Here is a 22,970-nt window from a genome sequence, read left to right on the forward strand (position 1 = left end):
GACTTCTAAATATTCCACACTGCCATTATGATTGTTGAAACACGAGGAGGCTGCCAAGGAAGTAATGTATTTTCTTACTTTTGATACAACACATGTAACCAGCATATTGGTTTGGAGAGCCTCATCCCTTATTCCTCTGTCTCTCTAAGCCTCTCCCAGACTGCACAGTGTCTCTGGGAACAGCCCACTCAGTCAGGGACAACTACCATTTGATATAAATTAATGGGAAAAAATAATCTTTTTTTCAGCTTTCCAATTAAATTACATTGAAAAAAATCTAAGTTACAGCATGAATCTCTGCAGAATGAGGTCCTAATAGCTAAATGTGTCCTTTAAATGGATTAAATAACAACATACATTTAATCTGATGATAAGAATACAATTACACTTTTGTTTCTGCTGTTAGTTAATTACATGGGACGTGGTATCTACATCTGATCACTTATCCTTCCTGCTTTTGATAAACAGGACAGAAGACCACTTAGCTCCTCAGAGAAGGATCAGGCACATTTAAATTCATTCACCCCAAAAGAGTTTTTTTCTGTGACTGAGCCAAAAAAGCACACATCCCATTTGTGCTTCCCTGCCAGAACAAATCGTAAGGACTGATGAAGGCAAGCACAAAGATACTCTGTTGATCACCAGATGGATTATGTCTGGTCCCAGCTGAAGCCTAGCAGACACTGTGTTCTTGCCTTGCTGAATGCTCCTCCCTTCCAGGCAAGGATGGTGTCTGTATAGTCTCAGTCTTGCATGTACATGAGCCTGGGCTTCCTCTAGCACCAACAACCACAATGATGTTCTCAGTCTCCTGAATACAATAGCCCAGCTCCTACCTGCTGCAGCAAGGCCAGAGTTTGTCATCTGGTTACTGGGAACAATCCTGCAAAGGAAGGTAAAAGAGGTGACTGTGTAGCAGCTGAGAGATGGGGGAAGCAAACCTCATTTTCTAAATTGTTTTCCAGGAGGAGACTCCTATAGTAATAGCAAGAAATACCTTGCAGCTGCTGCAAGATGGTTCAAAGACCTTACTTCTTTCTGCAGGCAACATTACTTGAGTGTTGTTTATTTATTTACCTGTGAGAAATCAAAGCCTTTCTACTTCTTAATGACTATTTTTACTTAAATCATGTGGTTTCAACAATCACATACCTGAGGTCTTCAAGAGTCTAAGCAGAGGAAAACATTTTCTCTGGAAATAACACATCAAAGACTCATTGCTTTACGGAGCTTGCCTTCTAATTGTCTCCTGGTTCATACAGACCAAAACTACCACTCCTTTTACAGCAGCATCTCTGCTGAAATTCTTTGGTGACTTCAGCATAAATGAGTCCACAAAGATTTGAAGCACCATTTGGCCCAGTAGCTTAACCTGATTTCCTTCAGTCATAGAGAAAAGTTAAAATTTCAGTCCAACATCTTCAACTCAAGCTAAATTAATTTGAGACATAGCTGGTAAATACATTGCTTTCTTTAAACACTACTGAGAGCACAACAGAACAGCTGCAGAGAGACGCATTTCACTTAGATTTGGAAGTCATGCATGTGCAGTTGGCTAGACTGAGCTAAGCTCTTCATTAATAGAAGTGTAAACTCAACAGAGAATTCAAGAATCAAGCTGAGGCTTATTTGCTTTTACACCAACTATTCAAAGAGGCAAATTATTTGAGAAGAAGAGTAGGACATCTCTTTTCATTCCAGCAGCTGACCTCACTTTTTCCTGAGCATCCTAGCTGAAATGAATCAATTGGAATTCCTGACAGATTATCTTCTGCACATGAAAAACGTATTTTATGAACAAAATAAGAATAACAGAGATCACACAACTAACTTTTAGGACGATTTTGGTTTTTAGTATAATAAAATAACTTTTTTTTTCTTCAACACAAATATATTTTATGTATCAGTTTTCATCAGAGAAACCAAGATTTCAGTAAAATTAAAAATGGAATCAGTAGCAAAAGTACTGTAACTTATATTACTATAACTTAATATGAATGTGAAAGATGTAGGACTCCTGCTTCTACACATAAAGCTGTCATCAACACAGATTAAGACAAGACCTTCATTAGGGACAGGTTATTCCTTTCCTGTTCGTCCTCAGTTTTCCTGTTTTTTCCTTCAAGAGTGAAGACACTGAACTAGACCTGATCTGGTCAATTCCCATATTCTGCTAGAACAAAACTGATCTCAAATCCAGTATAAGAAAAGCCAATAGTGCTACCTGACACTTAGCTGCACACTCACTCTGTTGCAGTACAATGGGGTACATTGCATGAGAAGCTGTTTTGCTTACTTTTTGTACCATTTTTCTCCTTTTTTTTTTTTTTTTTTTTTTCCAAATTAACAGCACTTTGGACTAGATTCTTCCAGTTCTAATAAATGAGAATACTGGGTCAATCACAAAAGTAATGCAAAACCAGAACCTCACCACACTGACACTACTTTTTGAGTATTTCACATGATTTGTAGCATATTGTGGGAGTGTTGGAGAAATGGGTTTGTAGGATTCAAGTCAGAACGAATTAAATAGTTTGAGTCAAAATGAAATGCAGAAATTCAGGTCAATACCTTCTCTTAAGTGATAACCTTTTTCTACATCTAAGAGCTGTTTAGTGCTGTCCCCAGCTAAAGATGCATATAAACCCATAGAAAAAGTCTGTTAAAAATTTGCTGTGATCCTGCTAAGAGGTCATTTTGTTTAGGTACATTGTATGTCACCCAGCATATGTTTAGATGGAAAGCATGCCTTCTGGTAAAAAATGGTTGGACATAGCACAGGCAGAAATATTGGTCAAAGAAGAGTCTCTAAGTCAGTGAGCATGTCCTTGAAGTAGCTCACACTTCACCAAAAACGTTGGCTTGCAAAAAGCCAAAGAAAAGCTGGAGAAATTGAAGGTTAAGAGAACATCAAAGAATTAGGAAAATATAAAATTGAAACAGGAAATGCGACTGGGAGAGAGTTCTTGAGGTCTCTGGTCCAACCTCTTGATGAAAACCAAGATTATTGCTGACACTAGACCAGGTCAGTCATGGTTTTGTCTGTGTTATTCAAAAAATCTACCAACAATGAAGATATCACATGCTCGTGGAGTGACCTGCCCTAGTGCTGCACCAGTCTCCCGAAAGGAAAACTCTCCTGTTGTCCTACCTGAACATCTTCTCACTTCATAGCCACACATGCATATGTCCTGCATGTCTGATGAAACAGGCTTCCTTCTCTCCATTTACCCTTGTAGAATATGCACCATATTTCTACACAAGGGTAGGTAATGCAACAGTAAAGAAAATGCTTTCAGCCAGGCTCTCCAAACATCAGGTGACAGAAATAGGCATCAACCTTCTTTACCAAGGCTTTGGCCAGGATGCTTGTCCTTTGACTACCACTCAGCCCCACGTTTGTTCACTGGATATCCTGACATTTATCGGAGGACACTTTGGTACATAACAGGTGAGAAGACCAAAAGTCTCCGAGCTGCATTCTGGAAGGATTGTAGCATTCGAGGCCAAACTTTGTACTCCAGACTGTTCAAACTGAAATCCCTGTTTCCAGCAGTGGTTGGTGGGGGGTAGTGAAATTAACCATGCTGCAAATAAAGGTTTCTCTAACATCTTTAGCCTGTTTTGGACTAAAACATTCTCTTCTCCAAAATCTTTTTACTCAAAATCTTTTCTTATTCAGTAAACTTGCTGCTTTGGAGACAAACAGCTGTCTTGCATGGTGGAAAAGTCCTGTGTTATTAGAAAAATATTGAAGAAAGACTTTAGGGTGAGGAAGAGTGGAGAAACCTGGGGCAGTTTTCATTGCAAGGTATCGAACATCTGCAATTGTATTTAGATACATTCTTGAAGCCAAGAAACTGACTGCTGCTGTTTAAGCTCACACAAAGTCTTCTGTGCAGCATCAGTTTCTGAGGTAACTGAGCCACAACTATCAACATTTCACATAGTCCTTCTCACTTTGCTAAGAGTGGACATTCTAGTGGAAACCCTGCAGTTCCAGACATTAATTTCTGTGACCCTGCCAATCCTCAGTGTTGGTCCTTGAGTCACAGGGCAACCTCCGCTGCTTGACTGTTCTCCAGGGAAGTTGCCTGTTTGCAAGGAAGAGAGATAGCAGTCTCCCTTCCCCTAGCAACTCCCGCAAAGCCTTTGCACTGATGTGAATACGAAGGCAAGATCTTTGCATGGAGGGCATTCAGGCATGGCACCTCTAGACCAACAGAAGACACCAGCAGTCAGCTAGCAATAATGTGGCAAACATTTACCCAGACTTCTTAAGAAAATAAAGGACAATGAGCTTGGGAATTCAGTGTATACAGAACATCAGTTGTCTCACGGCACAAATGCTCCCTGTGAAGCCCCGAGCTCCCAGTTACAAGAAAGCGAATTGTCTGGCAAAGCAGGGAAGTATTCTCAGTAAAGGATCATCTTAGTAATGATTTCCTTTGCCTCTTCCCTTCCACTCCCTTGTTATATTTCAGTTCAGTACAGGAATCTCAAGGCAGGTTAACCAGTCACGTTCTGCCAAAAACATAAAACTGGGAAGATTGAGGGCCTTGTTTCAAACTCACACTATCCTGCCATTGAGGTGAATGCAATAATGCAACTGTAATATTCTAGAAATTATCCCAAGGTCTTCCATTACATCTGTTATGTAATTCTGGTTAGTGACAGACCACAGAGCAACCCTTTCTCTTTTTAAAGCAGTGGAAGTGCAGGTTAGCTCTAGGCTAGAACACATAGTATTTGTAGGTCCCCCAGAGGAACAAATGTTTCCAGAGACCGCTGTAAAAAGGCAATGTCTAACAGGCTAAAGTGCACCTTTGTGTGTGTGCCTGTGTGTTTAAGCATAGAATATGGAAATCAGTATTTTGTCAGAGAAATATTCTGACTCTTATGGAGAAAGGTGGAAGGTGGAAATGTGTAAAGCTATCAGGTGGTCAAAGCTTTCATACTGTTTGTCAAGGACACTGTTTAACATCATACACATTCAGTTGAGATCCAGTTCCAGTACAATCAAAAAACTAGTTAAACTGGAAACAGGATCTGATTAAAACACCCCCAGAAAAAAACTGACATCTTCTGTAAGTGCATTTAAAAATCTAAATTAAGCAAAGAAAGATTCCAAGACAACACTACAAGCATAAAGTTTTCAATGGAGAAAGTGGAAAAAATAGCAACCCCAATTAAGCACAGCCTCAACACTGGATCCAGTAGGTCATCATATATTGGAACATACCCAAATCATGAAAAGACTTAAGTTGATAATCCAAATACCAGCCTGTCTCCATCTATTTTGATCTTTCAAGACAGCCTGTAACATTTCTTCATTTCTATGTTTGGATTCAGGAGGAGTCAGCAGTGGGCCCTGGACCTCTTAAAGGACAGTGGATAGTCAAGGCTTTTTTTGAAGATGTGGCAGATCCTAGACCTATGTGAACTAGGGGAAATCACTCCCTCTACCTGTAAATCCAAATTTCCCTGTGAAATAGGGGAGGAAAGGGTGCAGAGGGGAAAAGTCAAGCTTTGCTCCCTCCCAGAGCTACCAGTTGTAGGACTGGTCACTTGTACAGGCCTATCATCAGAGTAGCCGATACAAAACTACACACACACACAAGCGCACACTCTTAAAAAGATTTTATTAATTTTCTTTTTTTTTTTTTCTTAAAAAAAACAAACCCGTCAGTGCAACAGTTCAGTATCCCCTTCCTATCCCCCATCAGTAAGCAGTAATTTTAAAATCAGGAAATACCGAGTGCTGAAGCCAATGGGTTAGCATTTTGCTATTATTTCCTTCTGTCAAACTCTGAAAAAGTCCTCTGTATAAATTAAACAATGAAAAAAATGTTATTTTCAATTCTATGTCATTACAGTCAACAGAATCATAATGCATCTAAAATGTGTGTCCACAATATAGCAGGTATACATTTTCGGGAAAAGAAAAAAAAAAGGAAAAATAATATGACATTCTAGGTTTGTTAAAAGGATAATGGTCCCGTATTTTTTATTAACAGGTTAGCAAAACAAAATCCAAAGGATTACAATATTTACATGTTATTTGAAAAATAAAGTAGTGATAAAAGCATGTCACAATCATTTTTTTTTTCTTTTTCATTTTTGGTAACAATTACAAACACCCAATCCAGGTATGGAACTGTTTAAATACATTTGAAATGAGGCCAATTAAAAAACAAATACAGACACAAAATGTGTATTTATACTTATCCCTCAAATGTGTTTTTCCATGACATTCCCTCCCTACTTCAAAAAACAAAACAACAAAAAAACAACAAAAAAAAAAAATTCAAAAGAATCCCCCTAGCACACAATTGATGAATCCCCAAAAGCAAAACACCATGCTTCTCAAGTAGCACTTATTCCACAAATGCAACATTTTTGCCATCAATTTTATGTGAAGCTCTCTAGGACACCGTTTCCTCAGCAGCTTCCTACTTTCCCCCCTCCCCCTCCCACAGTTCCCCCCCAAAACAAAACAAAACAAAAAAACAAACAAAGACACATGCATTTCTAAAACTAGGTTTCAGTCAAGTACTTTCTACTTTTTGGAAAGAAAGTTGGGGTTTTTTTTGTTGTTTTTTTTTTTTTGTTTGTTTTGTTTTGTTTTTGTGTGTTTTTTTTTCAGTTTCTTTTTTTTTTTTTTTTTTTTTTTTTTTTTTTTTTTTTTGTTCACAATCAGAACATACCATGGGCACCAGATCCTGTACTTGTTGCTCAGGCAAAATTCCTGTTGAGTTTGGTAGGTTTTCCACCTGAGAAGTAGTGCAGGATCAGCCACTTAGGTATGCAGGTTCCTATTCATCCTACACTGCTCCCCTCACGCTAAAAGCTAAGGAGGGGAAAAACTTAGCAACTCCCTCTTGAATCGAGTAAAAGTAGTTCTGCAGGCTCAAGGTCGTATATAACCGTTTCACCTCCACTTGCAAAAAGATGTGTTAACGGACACCCTTCCCTCCCACCACACCAAGACAAAAAGAAAACATGCACACCACAAACGTAAGAAAAAAAGGTTGCCAATCTTAACAAAAAGTTACTGGTGTGAGACTGATAAATGTTAATATGACAAGCAACAGAATGGTTATGAGGACCTATGTGTTTGGCCCGTGAGCTGCATAGCTGTGCCGTAAGTTTGGTTCTTTAGTTTTTTTAAAAAAAGTTAAAACTTCTTTGTTATTTCCATGTTTAAAATTAACAACAACAACAAAAAGTTCTATTCACAAGATCTAGTCTCCTTTCCCTGTTTCCCCCTTGAAAAGAAATACTTGTTTTACATGAGAAACTTAATTGTGCTGTATTTGTAACACCGCAGGCTGATAGAAAATAAACATGTGGCAAACAAAACTGCACAATCAGTCACATGAAATCTATCAAATCCTAAAATTATAACTGAACACTAACAAACAGCTTACCTGGAATAAAGGATGACAATTCACAAACAGTTATCTAGGAATTAAAGTCTCTCTCTCTTTTTTTTGTGTTTTTTTTTTTACTAAAATAATTAAAAAAATCACAGTATTTTAAGAAATAAAACCCACACTGGGATTTTAAGCACAATTTGTTTTCCTTTCTTTAAAACTTTTTTTCATCCTCCATTCACCACCTTGCTCAGCAGTCTCTCTACATTTAACCACAATAACAACAGGTAGTACTGACAAATGCAGAGATTTCCCTTGGTTAATTCTGAGGTACTAGGAAACAGGTGACTGTTTTAAGCAAAGTAGTTTCTGTTTTGTTTTTGTTTTCCTTTTTTGTTTTCCTTTTTTTTTTTTTTTTTTTTTTCTTTTCTAAAGCAGTTGCATTCAGTCTGGAAAAGCGTTATGTATTAAAACTAGAAAAACGCACACAAATTTGTGCGTTGAAAAGTTATCCCCCTACTTCTTCCACGCTCGCGACGCTTCCATTCACAAACAATCCAAGTCTCCACTGCAAAGCACGACGTGTAATGTAGGAATACAGGGAGTTGCTTCATTAGTCCAAGATGAATGTAACTTCCCATGGTCAAGATCCAGAAGAAAAGATGCAGTGATGTAATGGAGCCACTTATTCCATCACTTAAATAACTTTAATATACACACACACACACACAGGTACCAGTGCTTTGAAAATAGATCATTCAGTCCTAAAAGCAGCTTTATTTCTTCCTTCTGCCTATCCCATCCACCCACCCCACCCATTTCATCACTGTTCAAGTACGTTGATTCGTATCACACCAAACACTTATTCGTTTTTGGACTCCGAGTTGTCTTGGAGAGGTTTGTCAGCAGCTACCACGCTGACTGCTGTTTCGGTGTTGTGGGAATAGTCCACCACCATTTGCTCAATGCATTCTTTTTCTTCTGGCAGTGTGCTAACAGTTTCTTCTACATCCTCCTTCGGCTGGCTGTCCTCACTGGTCCTGTGCTTGCTTTCGTTCAGTGCCCTGCAAAGCCAAGTGGCAGAAAACAGAAACACTTCTAGTCGATACAGAGAACAGCAAAGACAACGTATGAATACCTCCTGAGGGAGAACAACAGATCACCGTCTAAAAAGGCAGACACAAACAGCCACACCACTGCTACCTCAAGCTCAAAAGGAGAGGCAGTGAATGAAGCCACTAGTGCTACCCATGACATTCTAGCTTTGAAACCAAATCTTTATTTGCTTTACACTGGGACAGATACGAGATGAGAGGGAAAAAGCTCAACTCTGACTTGTAAGACTTTATTCCTCTTTTCCCAGTCCCTTGTAAACAAGACTTAAAAGGCACCAAAAAGGCAGAGGGAAAGAGTACTTTTCCCAAAGAGTTGAAGATCCAATAAAACCTTTTTTTGAAGTTGCAACATTTCAAGTACTTATATTAGGCAAACAAGGGCAAGAGAAGTGACATTTTTCATCCCATCACAGTTAACACACAATATTGTATTCAAATGTCTTCCAAATGTCAGCAACCTTGAATGAAATCTACTCTTTGAAGAAACTCTGGTCATGCCAAGGTATCTCTGCTACTGATAAGACCTTCCTCAAAAGAAGCAAAACTACTGTTTTAGAGATGCCTATCTTATCTGTGATGTGTATCATCCCTCAGTGTGCAAACTGCTATAGAAAGGCAAAGATCTTCACTATGAAGATCAACTAGTGAAATTCACTATGCACATCTTCGGAGGAGTTCATTCAGATTGATTTTACTTTCCTGGAAGGTCTTAACATTCCTCTTCACATAATTCTTTGCACTGCTATGCAAGCTTAGCTGCAAGGATGAGAAAGAGATATAACAACAAAGGGCAAAAAACCCAGTTCCTTCCGAGAACATTCTGTATAATTTTCTGCCATTTTTATGCTGCTCTGCAGGCAGGCAATATCAAGAGTACACTCCAGTAAAGTTAATCCTGGACCAAGTGATGTATCCATGGGCAAGGGTACTTGAAGGTAAAGGGGCCCAAGATAGTTGGTTAGCATTCAGGGACTGCTTCTTCCAAGTTCAAGATCAGAGCATCTCATCATGTAGGAAGTCAAGGAAGAGAGCCAGGAGACCTGCTTGGTTAAACAGGGAACTGCTGGGCAAACTGAAGTGGAAGACAAGAGTTTACAGATCATGGAAGGAGCGGCTGGCCACTTGGGAGGAATATAAGGCTGTTGTCAAAGGGTGTAGGGAAGCAAGTAGGAAAGCTAAGGCCTCCTTAGAATTAAACCTGGCAAGAGGGGTCAAGGACAACAGGAAGAGCTTATTCAAATACGTGGCAGATGAAACTAACACCAGGGGCAAGGTAGGCCCACTGATGAATGAGGTGGGTGCCTTGGTGACAGAAGATACAGAGAAGGCAGAGTTACTGAATGCCTTCTTTGTCTCTGTCTACTCTGCCGGAAGCTGTCCTGAGGAGCCCCATACCCCTGAGGCCCCAGAGGAAGTCAGGACAATGCAGGAGTTTCCCTCAGTTGATGAGGACTGGGTTAGGGAGCAAGTAAGCAACCATGGGTCCAAATGAGATGCATCTGTGGGTGCTGAGGGAGCTGGCTGAAGTTATACCCAGGCCACTCTCCATCATCTTTACTAAGTCATGGGAAACGGGAGAGGTGCCTGAGGACCGGAAGAAAGCAAATATCACTCCAGTCTTCAAAAACGGCAAGAAGGAGGACCCAGGTAACTATAGACCGGTCAGCCTCACCTCCATCCCTGAGAAGGTGATGGAACAACTTATCTTTGGTGCCATCTCAAGGCATATCAAGGATAAGAGGGTCATTAGGGACAGTCAACATGGCTTCACCAAGGGGAAGTCATGCTTAACCAGCCTCATAGCCTTTTATGAGGACATAAACAGGTGGATAGATGACGGCAAAGCAGTGGACGTGGTCTACCTTGACTTCAGTAAAGCATTTGACACAGTCTTCCATAGCATCCTCACAGCTAAACTGAGGAAGTGTAGTCTGGATGATCAGGTAGTGAGGTGGACTGTGAACTGGCTGAAGGGAAGAACCAGAGACTCGTGGTAAATGGGGCGGAATCTAGTTGGAGGCCTGTATCTAGTGGAGTGCCTCAAGGGTCAGTACTGGGACCAGTACTATTCAATATATTCAACAACGACTTGGATGAGGGAATAGAGTGCACTGTCAGCCAGTCTGCTGATGACATCAAGCTGGGAGGAGTGGCTGACACGCCAGAAGGCTGTGCTGCCATCCAGTGAGACCTGGACAGGGTAGAGAATTTGGAGGGGAAAATTTTAATGAAATATGACAAGGGCAAGTGTAGAGTCTTGCATCTGGGCAGGAACAACCCCAGGTTCCAGTATAAGTAGGGGAACAACCTGTTAGAGAGCAGCATAAGGGAAAGGGACCTGAGGGTCCTGGTGGACAGCAGGATGACCATGAGCCAGCACTGTGCTCTTGTGGTCAGGAAGGCCAATGGCATCCTGGGGTGTATTAGAATGGGGATGGGTAATAGGTCGAGAGAGGTTCTCCTTCCCCTCTACTCCGCCCTGGTGAGACCACATCTGGAATATTGTGTCCAGTTCTGGGCCCCTCAGTTCAAGAAGGACAGGGAACTGATGGAGAGGGTCCAGTGTAGGGCAACAAAGATGATTAAGGGAGTGGAGCATCTCCCTTATGTGGAAAGGTTGAGGGAGCCGGGTCTCTAGTTTGGAGGAGACTGAGGGGTGACCTCATTAATGTTTATAAATATGTAAAGGGTGAATGTCACGAGGATAGATCCAGGCTCTTCTTGGTGACAACCAATGATAGGACAAGGGACAATGGGTACAAACTGGAACACAGGAGGTTCCACTTAAATATGAGAAGAAACTTCTTCACAGTAAGGGTGCCAGAGCACTGGAACAGGCTGCCCAGGGAGGTTGTGGAGTCTCCTTCTCCGCAGACATTCATGACCCGCCTGGACACATTCCTGTGTGGCCTCATCCAGGTGTTCCTGCTCCGGCAGGGGGATTGGACTAGATGATCTTTTGAGGTCCCTTCCAATCCCTAACATTCCGTGATTCTGTGATTCACCTTTGGACAATCTTCAGTTTTAGAATAATAGTTAAACCCTACATTCTACAGCCACTCTGAGCAGCAGAGTTAAAAAGGATTAACAGGAACTTCCCATGCAGCAACACCTGATGACTGTATCCACACTTGTGACAGACACAATTGTTATTCATAGAACTGTGCCTTCATCATGGGGTTTTTTGGGAGGTGAGGAATGAGGTGGGGGAATGCACAGAGATTTACTGTTACCTTTGTCGGTTTGGCAGAGGAGTGTAAAGTAACTTACATGCCATGTCTCAGCACATGTCGCTCCCACTCAGAGCCTTCTGTAAATGATCGGCCACAGAACTCACATGGGAAGCGCTTCTCTGGAGCACCGCTGTCAGGAAACATCATGGAATCTGGAAAAAGGCAGCACAGCCTGTGGATTCAGAAGTGACTAGGCAAGAAGGGACCACTGTGATCCTACTTTGATCTATTCTGTTGCACCTTCTCATCCATGAGAAGCAAAAGGACCTACCTATCAAATAACTTTGCTTTTGAAAATGCAACTCCCTCAAGTGACCCTGCAAGCAACAAATCCTATCCTAAGTCTTAAAGCATCCCTGGAAGTAAGGGTAACGAGCTACCTACTACTCCCTGTTCCTGTATTTCAACAAATGAAGAGACTGTGGAGTTTTAACTGCAAACTGAAACTGAGAGGTTTAGGGCTGAAACGGCTTGAAAGCAAAATAAAAAAGCCACTAAAGCCCATCTATAATTTTTAATTGGTAGTACGAATTTTAGGAAAGGCTTGGTATATTTAACACATGATCCTCATAATTAAAAGATATCCCTTCATCATTAAGTCTTATGGGTTAAGTCCTGCATCTTAACTGCATAGGTGTTTCATCCCATCCTAATCTTTTACACAAAGTACTTGGAGCCTCATTTGCAGAAGTGTCAAGCACCTAATAATATGACTGAAGTCACTGGCAGCTCAGGGAGCAGAACTTCTGAAAGTCAAGCTCCATGTGAACACAGCCACTTTAACAAAAGATGAAACATTTTCTCACAAATTAAGAAGATCAGCACGCAAGTCATTAAAAATAATTGCATGGACTATCTCACTTGATTCTTTTGCTGGAAATGAGACAGCACCATCTACTCAGAGCATTAATTCCTTAGCAGGGATTATCTTAAGCAAGAAATCAACAGAATGTCTTTCTGACTCCTCCCAAACTACATAATAAAAAGGATTTTGCTCCATTTTGGTTCTGATCTCTGCTCCCTTGATTTCTTCACTCTCATATTTACTCTGTTTAAGATCAGCCTGTGAACTTAAAATTGCCCACACATTTTCTATTATCTGTATGTAAGTCCTGTAAATGTATTTTTGTGACACATTTGTCACTAGTTAGCCTTTACTAAAGTTCAATGTGGAATGGTTCTTAACAGCACTTTTGCCTCTTATCCCTAAAAGAAAAAAAAAACCACTTTGTATTTCTTACCGTCAGGGATTTATTATGTGCTTAAATATCACACAGCGAGGTACTGTGTCAAGGGGAATACCAGAAAGTCAGTCAATGCCATTAGCTCAGTTTACATCTGGATTTTACAACCTTATGTGCAGAATAAATTTATATACACACCAATATAATATTTATGGAGGGTAAAAGTTTTAGAGGTAAATGCTGCTGTTCTGTACAAGAACATGCTTACCACATAGTACAAAATAGGAAGTTTTTTCCAGGTCTCTGCAGAGAGGAAGCATAAAACTTAGAGGATGTTTTGCTCAAACAGGGAGTTCAGTTCTTTGAGGGGGCTTATGAGAAAGATGGAGAGAGACTTTTTACCAGGTCCTGTAGTGACCAGACAAGGGGTAATGGCTTTAAGCTGAGAGAGGGTAGGTTTAGGTTGGACATAAGGAAGAAAATTTTTAAGATGAGGGTGTTGAGATGCTGGTACATGTTGGCCACAGGAGGTGTGGATGCCTCATCATTAGAAGTGTTCAAGGTCAGGTTGGATGAGGCTTTGAGTAACCTGATCTAGTGAAAGATGTCTCTGCCCATGGCAGGGAGGTTGGGCTGTATGATCTTTAAAGGTCCCTTCTAACCCGAACCAGTCCATGATTTATCCTTGCAACTCCCATTAAGATTAGCAAGTGGTGCTCTAGTAAATCCATCACCTCTTCAGAAAACACTATCTTATTGACCCTACCTCCCCGTCAGTTTTGCTTTTAGGACTGAGAATCTGGACTGCTTCTCCAAAGGAGTATCAGAAACTGCTCTTCTCTGAGGCCTGCAGAAGAGAGGTGACAGACTGCACAGACATCTGATCTCTCTGTGGTTTTTCTGCATCACACGTACAAGCACTCATGGACATTTATTTTTGTCTAATGGGGAAAAACACCTCTTGATTCCAGTTTCTGCTAAGACAAAAGCATAAAGGTCAGTAAAGAAAGACAGACCCTCTGAGATACAGTCCTTACAACGGGGAGTTGTTCTTTCCATGGTGTATGCCAGACACTTTCTTTTTCCCCATCATCTTCTTCCTCCTAGGTCAATATATTTTCTACTATCCTTTACCAGCAGCCAATCTCTCCCTTTCTTTTCCATCCAAAACAGCAGTTGAGCTCTACTGAACTCTGGTGCCCAGCTCTGCCTGTTCACATGGGCAACAGCCCTTCTCTAGTTTGCTGTCCAACAGGCCATTTGGAGAAGTAACACATTCTTCTTCACACCTTCAGTACTGCCCACACCAGCCTGAAGTCAAAGTGGCCAATTTAGGCAGCTGTTTGACTCATGGGAAGAAATCCTGGTTCTGCCAAAGTCACAGACATCAGAGGGTTCAGACAGCATTTGCTTCCAGATACCTGGAGCGCACAGAGGCGTTCAGTAAATCCCACTTCCTGCTAACACCACAAAGACTAGAATTGTCAAAAGCACACAAGAGGCATACAGGATTACATAGTTTGATGTGGTTTGAAAGCTGTGACAACACTAGCCACTGTGACAGGCTCTATTTAAAACCGTAAGTGTGGTCCTCTGCTAACAGGGTAAACCATTTCTGTGTTAGAACAACCTTCTGAAAGTACATACAGAGATGTCAGCACGCAACTCAGCATCCAACCACACCTTCAGTTCCTGTCTCACTAGGACACTTCGAAAGTGTACCTTGCATCTCGCACCTTATAGTGGTAATCCACAACTTGTCTAGACAAATATAGTCAATACATCTGGATCTTTTCTAAATACCCTTGCTGTAGTAGAAATAAGGGGTTTCTGCATTTTCTACCTATTGTACTGTAATATATTGGAAATGGTTACAGATTAAAAAAGAAAAAGAATAACAACGTTGAAACATCCGCCCTACAGGCCAGTCAGGAGAGAACAGCTGCAAAACAAACTTGGAAATATGCATGATTTTCTTAGACTGGTCATCTGAACAAGCACGCAGAAATCACTTTAGCCAATGATTTAAAAAACACAGATACAGCCAAAAAAAAAAAAAAGTACAAAATAGAAATTAGAATTATTAAGGTATTATCTCTTGTTTAACTATTGATCACATGAAACATGGGGATAACACATCTACTTTCTCTGCAAATTTAAATCTCCAGCATAGAAAGTCATATTTTCACATTTTCACTGTGTAAGCTAAAGCCATTTTTTACTATGAACTTGACCCTGGCCTGTCCCCCTCCCCATGGTGCATTTATGTAGATTTTTAAGGCTTGGCAGATATCACCTTCTTCTCCTTGGTCTGGATACCATGGCTCCAAGGTCACTTCAGCACCTATGCTTGTATCTAATGCTAAGGTAATCCTCACAAGGACTGCATGACTCTTCATCCCCTGCTAGCTGTGGGTCTATACAAAACATTAATCAGCCTGCAACATCTGCTACTAAGGTAAGCTGGTCCTCTGGTCAAGTTTTTACACAAATGTTGTTATGGTCATGAAGCTCTGAGAGATGACGCTGTCCCCCAACAGACACCCAAGCACGTTTGCATACGAGTTACTAACGTTAAGCTTTCAAATGCACATAGACCAAACACCCCTCTAGGTTCTCCTCTGATTTTTCTGCTGCTCTACCTAAGATCTTTTGAAGGATACTTTTGTTTAAAACAGAAATGGTTTCCTAATCAACTTGTTCCTTTCTCATTTAAATAAAAGCTATCACTAACCAGACTTGAAGTGAAGCGCTGGTGACAAGCACAGACCAAATTCATGCTGCAGGGACACTAAACAAAGGCCAAGACACTGAGGTTTTTCTATTAAAAGGTAAGAAGCATGATCTGAGCCACTTCTGTTCTGTCAACAACCTCTGAATCCAGAAGTGTGAATTTTTCAAGGTCTGAAAAGATGTAGGGAGACATTTTTATTTTTTCTTTTTGTGAACAATTCCTCAGTGAGACTGAAAGCTGGAAATTCAGGAGGTAAAAGGTATAAACATGGTGGCATACCATTAGTTAAAGTACACAGAACTTGGCTAACTGCAGTTGTCAGCATCAAGAGTGTGGCTGACCCCAGGAAACTGACATTCAGACATCAAGGGCTAACGATGTCAAAGAGTTGTGAACATGCTGTATTTGACTGATTAACTGTGCACCAAAGCAGACTACACAACACACAGTTTACACCAGATAATGCAATAACCTGTTTTTCATGGGGAAACATTGTTGGAAGGGAAGGACAGGAAACCCTTACTTCAATTCACAGAAAACTTACTTTTTCTCTGCTGATCTAACTTCAACCAAACCAAAAGCATTAGCAAGCAGATGGTGTAGCCTTGCTGAAGTCAGTGGGACAAGTCTTAAACACAAACTTGGGCACATATTTAAATACACAGCAGTACAGGTGGGGCATAGACATATCCTGGCTCCAGAGCTGCCAACTGCAGCAACTGCAACAGGACTGACTCTGTCTGACAAGGAATGCTGGGCACGGAGTTAGTAACAGCCCACAAAAAAGTTTGGCCATGACCTCTTCATCCCTCACTTGAACAATGCTGAGTGAAAAGCTGAAAATTCATTATCAAAACAGAAAATATGACAGACTACTAAAATACTTCACTTACGTAGTTTTCAAAGCCCTTACAGATGTTATCTGCGTAGGAAGATAAGTCACACATGCTATCTGCCTTTTCTCATAGTACAAATTTTCTTAACAGACAGAGAACTTGTAATAAGGATTAGAAAATAAGATTCCCCCAGGAGCAGTGTCTTCACAAAAGCCCCATTCTGCTCCTGCTGGCATGCCTTCGTGGCTCCACAGGAATGTACTGTAGAGTCAACAGCTGACCTTGCTCCATGGGACTGGTGGGGCATGTTGCAGTGCCAAAAAACCCCAAAAAACCCCAAAAAAACATGAAGAGCTGCACTGACCTCTCTCTTCAGTCTGGGGACTTAACTCTTCTTCTTTTTCTTCTTCATCACTGCTGGAGCTCTCTGTCTTCCCCTTCATTTGTTCCAACTGGTCCAAGTTAACTCGTCCAACAAGCTCAAAATTACGACTCACCTTTGAAAGATTTTGTCAGCAATCAGCACAATCATCTGTTACTCAGAAAAATAATCACATTTGCAAAACAAAACCGAGTACACATCAAAGTCTACTCAGCTAGAGGGGGCATACAGTCGCCCAGTCAAATAAGGCTCACTTCAACTACTCTTCTTTTGCTGTTCATTCTGCGTTTCCCCTTTTTTGTTTTCAAAAATTAATGACATTCAGTAAAATGCCTGTATTTCTTCCTGATTTTGGTGTATTAAAACAAACAAATAAAAAGTCCAAGAAATGTAAACCACTTCAAGTTATAGTCTCTTTTAATGGGACTGTTCAACTGCTGTGATCAAACACTGCTATTGCACATCCACACTGAAAGAAAACTCTTTGTGACTGGTTCATTCAGCTTCATTCATGAAAGGAGGGGTTTTTACTAAGCACATGGCTGCTGTGTGCTGCATACACTTTCATTCATTAATAACAGATTAATTTTCATTATGAATGGCTGCAAAGTGCTTTGCAAACTGATACACAGACTATAATGGGAACACTTCACCCAGCAGTCAAATTCAGCTAAACCCAGGGTGAAATGCACCAGCTACTTAACAGCTCACAGCAGCAGCACGAAAGGAGCAGCTTAGGGCACAGAAGTCAGGAACTCCATTATATCCAACAGAAACAGCAGAGGAGCAGCCCAGATTTACAGTAGAGGCAGAGAGCGTGGAGTGTGACCAGGACACTAGGGCATCTTGTTGGATGACAAGCACCCTCTGAGCTCATTGATCGCTGTTGGGAAGGACTTTGGATTCATCTTTCATGCAAAGAGACAGCCCTCCAGCAGCTCAGGCACTGAACCACAGAGGCAGAGAGGATGAAGACAGAGGAACAAGCATGGTACAACAGCTCCTGAAGGATGCTGAATAAAATATCAACACCCACTGAATATTTTTTATCCCTCTGTGGGAAAGGGAATGTGAATGAACCTACGCAGCATGTGAATTAGACTGTAGTATATCTCCAAACAGTAAACTATTCTAAATGCTGTGCTGTTCAAATTCCTAGCACTACTCTGTACAGACAGCTGTGATGAAGTTCCCTGACTTAACACATTACCCATTGAGATTTAAACAAATGAGACCATATGCAAAACACTTAATTCAACTGAGCTCATGCACAGGAACTCTTTAAGGTGCAATATAATTTGGGCATCTGAGACCAGAACTTGGACACAAATATGCGAGATGTAAATTACCAAAGAGAAATGGGGAAAATATACCCTAAACTACTAGTACCATCACTGCGTGTCTGGATTGGAAGGGAGAAGTAAGTAAGGGAACAATCTTTCCAGCCTGATGCACTGTGTGAAAAGAATGAGGAACAGTGCCTCCTGGACACAGCAGGTGCCTTGCTACGGTGACCAGGAGGCAAGGATCATCTCACATACCCTGTGAACTGCAGACAACTCTCCGGAAGTAATAAAGAAGAGGGCAGATAAGCATATCAGGCCAACGTAAGTTTATCAAGTTGGTTTTTATAAGACAGTCAAATATTTTTTAAGCATGAAAAGCTTTGCTGGGACTTCTGCTGCTAATACTGCCAATATAAACGTACTTGGCTGCAAGAAGAGTGTCATTCAGGCAATGAATCAGGAATTTTCAGTGAGGACCTGCAAAGCTCAACTCCAACAGGCAGGGGCATATAGCTGTCTCCCCTGGAAATGTAACAAGGAAGCACTCTAAAAAATACTCCAAAACACATCTCAGTTCTAGAATTTCAGTATCTCTCAGCTACACAGCTCACAGTTACAGAAATTAAAAGCTAACAATCTGTGAGATTGTCTAATAACTTCTCAGAGACTGCTTCATGTCTGCACTCAGGAACTCCACAAAAACTCCAAAGCAGGCTTACCTTGGGACATGGTTATACTTGCTGTTTATCTTTCCCTTGTTAAATGTAAACGGGGAAGTATTGCCTTCTTTGTTATTAAAACACGCATGGCATGTCACGCTGCTGAAGTAGCCAGAGTAATCTTACATTTGGAATCTCCTGCCTTTTACAGAGGCTGAATCATACAGCTTTAATACTGCTTCATAGCCCTTTTCCCCCCCCCCTTTAAATAAACCTAGCATACACATGGGACTTTTCCAGGTAATTATACTCCGCATACAACAGTTTGCCAAGTCTGATCAATCTGAACAGCTTTAGAAACCCTCAATTTTAAGTGTCCAAAGAAAAAAGAGAAAGTGAGGGTCAAGACAGGATTAGCTTCCAGATTTGAGGAGGGAGGGAAAAAACCCCCCACAGCAAGTTGGCTACTCAGATTTGACATGCAAGTAAACTGATACTGCCTTTGCAAAGAGTAGGTCACTACAAATTAAAACTATTTGGATGTTACCTTATGCTCATCTCGAAGGTGAGTGTCCAGCTCCTCTGTGTGTTTGGTCTCATAATAGCAGAGTTGGCATTTGTAAGGTTTCAGTTCATTGTGCTTCTCTATGTGCTGCTGCAAGCTCTCATCACTGGAGCAGGTAAAGGTACACTTATCACAGCGGAAAACAACTCCCTGCAAGTACTTCGACAGTTTCGAACGGCAGACTTCAATGGGAACGACTCGCTCTTCTGTAGGTAAAGGACAACATTCATTTAACAAATTTTAAGAAATAGCAGGCCCGTATGTCAACAGTTTGGGCACTACCACCCACACAAGGAACAGGATCTTCCATACAGGTGGTCAGTCTGTCTGTGAAAGAATGAGAGCTAAGTTGTATTGACAGAAAAAAAAAAACGCAACACAACAATTCGTCCTTCAGTGAGTGGAGTAATTCTCCAAGTCTACAAATGCAGGTGTCCTCATAAATGGGACTGCTTATTGGGTGAAGAGAATGGAAATTGAGGTTTTGGGGCAAATGAGGCTCTATCTGTGAGTCAGAGTAGCAGAGCCTGGGAATACAAAACCAGCTATAAATCAGCCAGATCAAAAGTTCATTTTGGTTCAGCACTTGACAGTAGCCAGCTAGAAATGTAATAAACAGGGAAGCTGCAGGGTGTTTCCCAATGCATCACCCTGCCAGCTCTACAAAAATCAGAGTGGGTATCTTCACCATTACATCTAAGGCTACTCTGTGGGGACTGAGAGGGTAAGCAAGGTGGCACCTTTCCCCGGAAAAAGCTATGCAGGTCAGTCAGGGGCAGAAACTTCCCAACACACCCACCAGAAAGCTTGCAAAATCTGTATGCATGTCATGTCACACTTCCCACAGTTCAAATCATGGATACCGGCAAGCACTAAAAATGCTCTTGCTGAGTTATTAAACTCTCCACTCCTCAAGCAAAGCACTGACCCTTAACAGTGGCAATCACTGTCAGCCATTTGACAGAGCCAGAACTGGGTGCACGTAACACTCATCCACTGTGGTTCCCTGAGCTGTGTGTACAAGGGAAACCCCAAATTTGATTCTTCAGCTGAGTGTCACCAGAAGATTCTTATTATGGGCTTTTGTTACTCAAGTGGCCTTTTGATCTAAAACAGTGACATTCAGTATTGTTACTCCTTATGGATCACAGGAGGAGTCTGATTCTCCGCACACAGGTTCATCCATAATGACAGATTAAAACAAACAAATGAAAAAACCAGGCCTGAATCTCAGAAGGTAGACATAAAGGCTAGGGGAATGTGAGACACTGCAATCCACACATGGATCTGAGCCAATGGGCCCTTTTCTTTTGTGAGGATGGTAATATCACATCCAAAGACAACTACAGAAATAGAAACCCCCTTAAGGTTTCTGGAAGGTGGCAAAAGATCCGTTGTTCATTCACCTTTGGCCAGTCCACATGCCATTGCTGCTCACGAGACTTCTTTCTACAGGCCAACAAAATGTTCCATCCTGCTCAGCTTCTCCCTGAACACAAAAGTTAACCTTTCTCATAACCTTCCTCTTTGGCCTCTTCAAAACAAAGCTATGCCTTAAGAAAAACAACCCGTGGACTTACAATTCTCTTCTACACCAACAACAGCTTCTCTAGCTATAAAGACACCAAGTTGTGGCCATTCAGAGTGGGAAAAGGGGAGAGAATAGGGTCTAACAGACAACAGAATTTAAAGCTGTGATTCTGAGGTCATAAGAAGACTTTTTTACAAGGTCGTTGCAGCTGTGTGTTTTTGAACTCACTGAAATAAGTGACACAGCTGGTTTCAAAAGTGAAAAAGTCAAGTGAAGTTTTCAAAAGAGAAATACTCATTAAAATATTTGAAAATTCACTTTTCTTCTAGCACCTGGCACAGATTTAAAAAGCTAAAATATGGTCTGGTATAAAACTTTTTTATCTACCAGTCTGGAGTAATGCAGCATTCCCTAAATCATGTTAGCAAAACTTCTTATCTCACAATCAGACACACACACTCCCCAAATCAAAGGCATCACAATAACAGGAGAAAGGCAAAATAAACATAAACATCAATTCTAGCCTGAAGGATTTCGCTTTCAGGGGATGATTTAAAATTTTTACATGATGTGAGCTTCCTCCAAGCAATGATTTTGGAACTTGCAAGTTATTTGAATCCAGAACCTTCACAGGTTGATACTCTTAACTCCACTTTGCTGCTATAAAGTTCCGTTCATTTAATTATTCTTTTTGAATGCACTTAAATCTGGGCAACTGACAAGATTACAGGAAACCATAAAACCCACACACAAATTGAAAGAGGTAGCTTCCTTATCCATGTGTAGACTTCTTCAAAGTTCAGCAGTGTCTAAACAAAGACTATTGCATACACCTCACCAAAAATGTCCTGAATTGTGGAACAATTTAACAAGACGTGTTATTAAAAATCAACAACAAAATAAACACCTAAAAGCATCATTTTGGTTTAAGAAACCAAATCCTTCTATTACAGAGAAATATTCAGGCCAATTGTAATGCAGATCAGAGATCAAACTGAAACGTCATTAATGTACTAGGTATTTGCAGTATGGTAGCTCAAAGTAGACACACATTTTATTGTTCAAGGCATAAAAGATCCCATGACTCTTTCAGTCCCTAGCTGTAAGGAAAAAATCTTTGCCCATCAACACACCACAGCAGATACGAGTTATCTCCTTCCCTTTAAAGGTAAATAAAGTACAAACAAAACAGTCCTACTATCTAGACATGGACCAATTATTTGGTCATGTTGGGTGTTTGAAAATATGCATTTCTGCCTGAAAATCCAAGCTACAGTCACGGAACATGTTGCATATGCATTCCAGTAACCAAAACCAAGCATAACACAAGGGTTCTGCATACATCAATTAAGCTGTGCATACCAGGAATAATGCCAAAAATAACGCAGTGTAAGGAATGAGGTTATGTAGTCATGAAACCTTTGGGGAGGTAGACGAATTTGAAAATTTGAGTTTTTTATCCTAAATTTACAATTAGAAAATAATTTGGTGTGATTTCTATTAAATGGAAGAACAAAATCACTATCTTGTTCTTACTATCAGAAATAGAATAAAATGATCACTAAAAGAAAAAAAGATAACGCCCTAAGGATTTTAAAGTAGACCCAATAGTGATCTTGGTAAGTTGTATTTAGCCCTGAAAAAATACCTATGTGTTTCAAAATGTGTGATGGGAAAGGAACTGGAAGGAATAATGAAAACTAATTGCAATGTCCAGACTAAATTAAAGGCCAACACCTCTGCAGCCATGGAGCAAAAGTTCACTGTCTCCTCCTCTCTCCCCAGGCTTGCCTGTCATGAAGGCCGGGAAGAACACAAGAGCCAAATTTCTTCTCTTCACCTACCTGCACAGCAGCCTCTATCTGTGTCAGTTCCCTGCTACAGGCCACCTGTAATGAGTCTGACCTCCATCTGTGACTGCAGAAGGGATGCTGAACCACTTTTACACTGATGAGGAATAGGTGATACAGGGAAGGAGACTCTTGAAGGCTTCCTGTTTGCCCTCATTCTTGATGAGAAGCAAATTCCTTGCCTAATTTTTTCTCACTAAGCAGTCAGCCTTCTAGCTG

The 22,970-nt window shown here is 40.9% G+C and overlaps 1 protein-coding gene across 7 annotated transcripts in view; it reads right to left on the bottom strand.

The window, feature by feature from the left end:
- Window positions 1–5,623: 5,623 nt before the first annotated feature.
- The window catches only part of ZNF462 (zinc finger protein 462), a 97,085-nt gene continuing 79,738 nt past the window's right edge, over window positions 5,624–22,970 (bottom strand). For all 7 annotated transcript variants that reach the window (XM_065860219.2, XM_071802573.1, XM_071802574.1 and 4 more), the window contains 4 exons: window positions 19,353–19,576; window positions 16,843–16,975; window positions 11,762–11,876; window positions 5,624–8,440 (listed from right to left, as the gene is read on the bottom strand). In XM_065860219.2, the coding sequence (XP_065716291.1) occupies window positions 8,239–8,440; window positions 11,762–11,876; window positions 16,843–16,975; window positions 19,353–19,576 (674 nt within the window). In that variant the 3' untranslated portion in view covers window positions 5,624–8,238. The remainder of the gene's footprint in view (window positions 8,441–11,761; window positions 11,877–16,842; window positions 16,976–19,352; window positions 19,577–22,970) is intronic.

The sequence above is a fragment of the Patagioenas fasciata genome, chromosome Z (genome assembly GCF_037038585.1).
Source record: "Patagioenas fasciata isolate bPatFas1 chromosome Z, bPatFas1.hap1, whole genome shotgun sequence".
Classification (NCBI taxonomy): Eukaryota; Metazoa; Chordata; class Aves; order Columbiformes; family Columbidae; genus Patagioenas; species Patagioenas fasciata.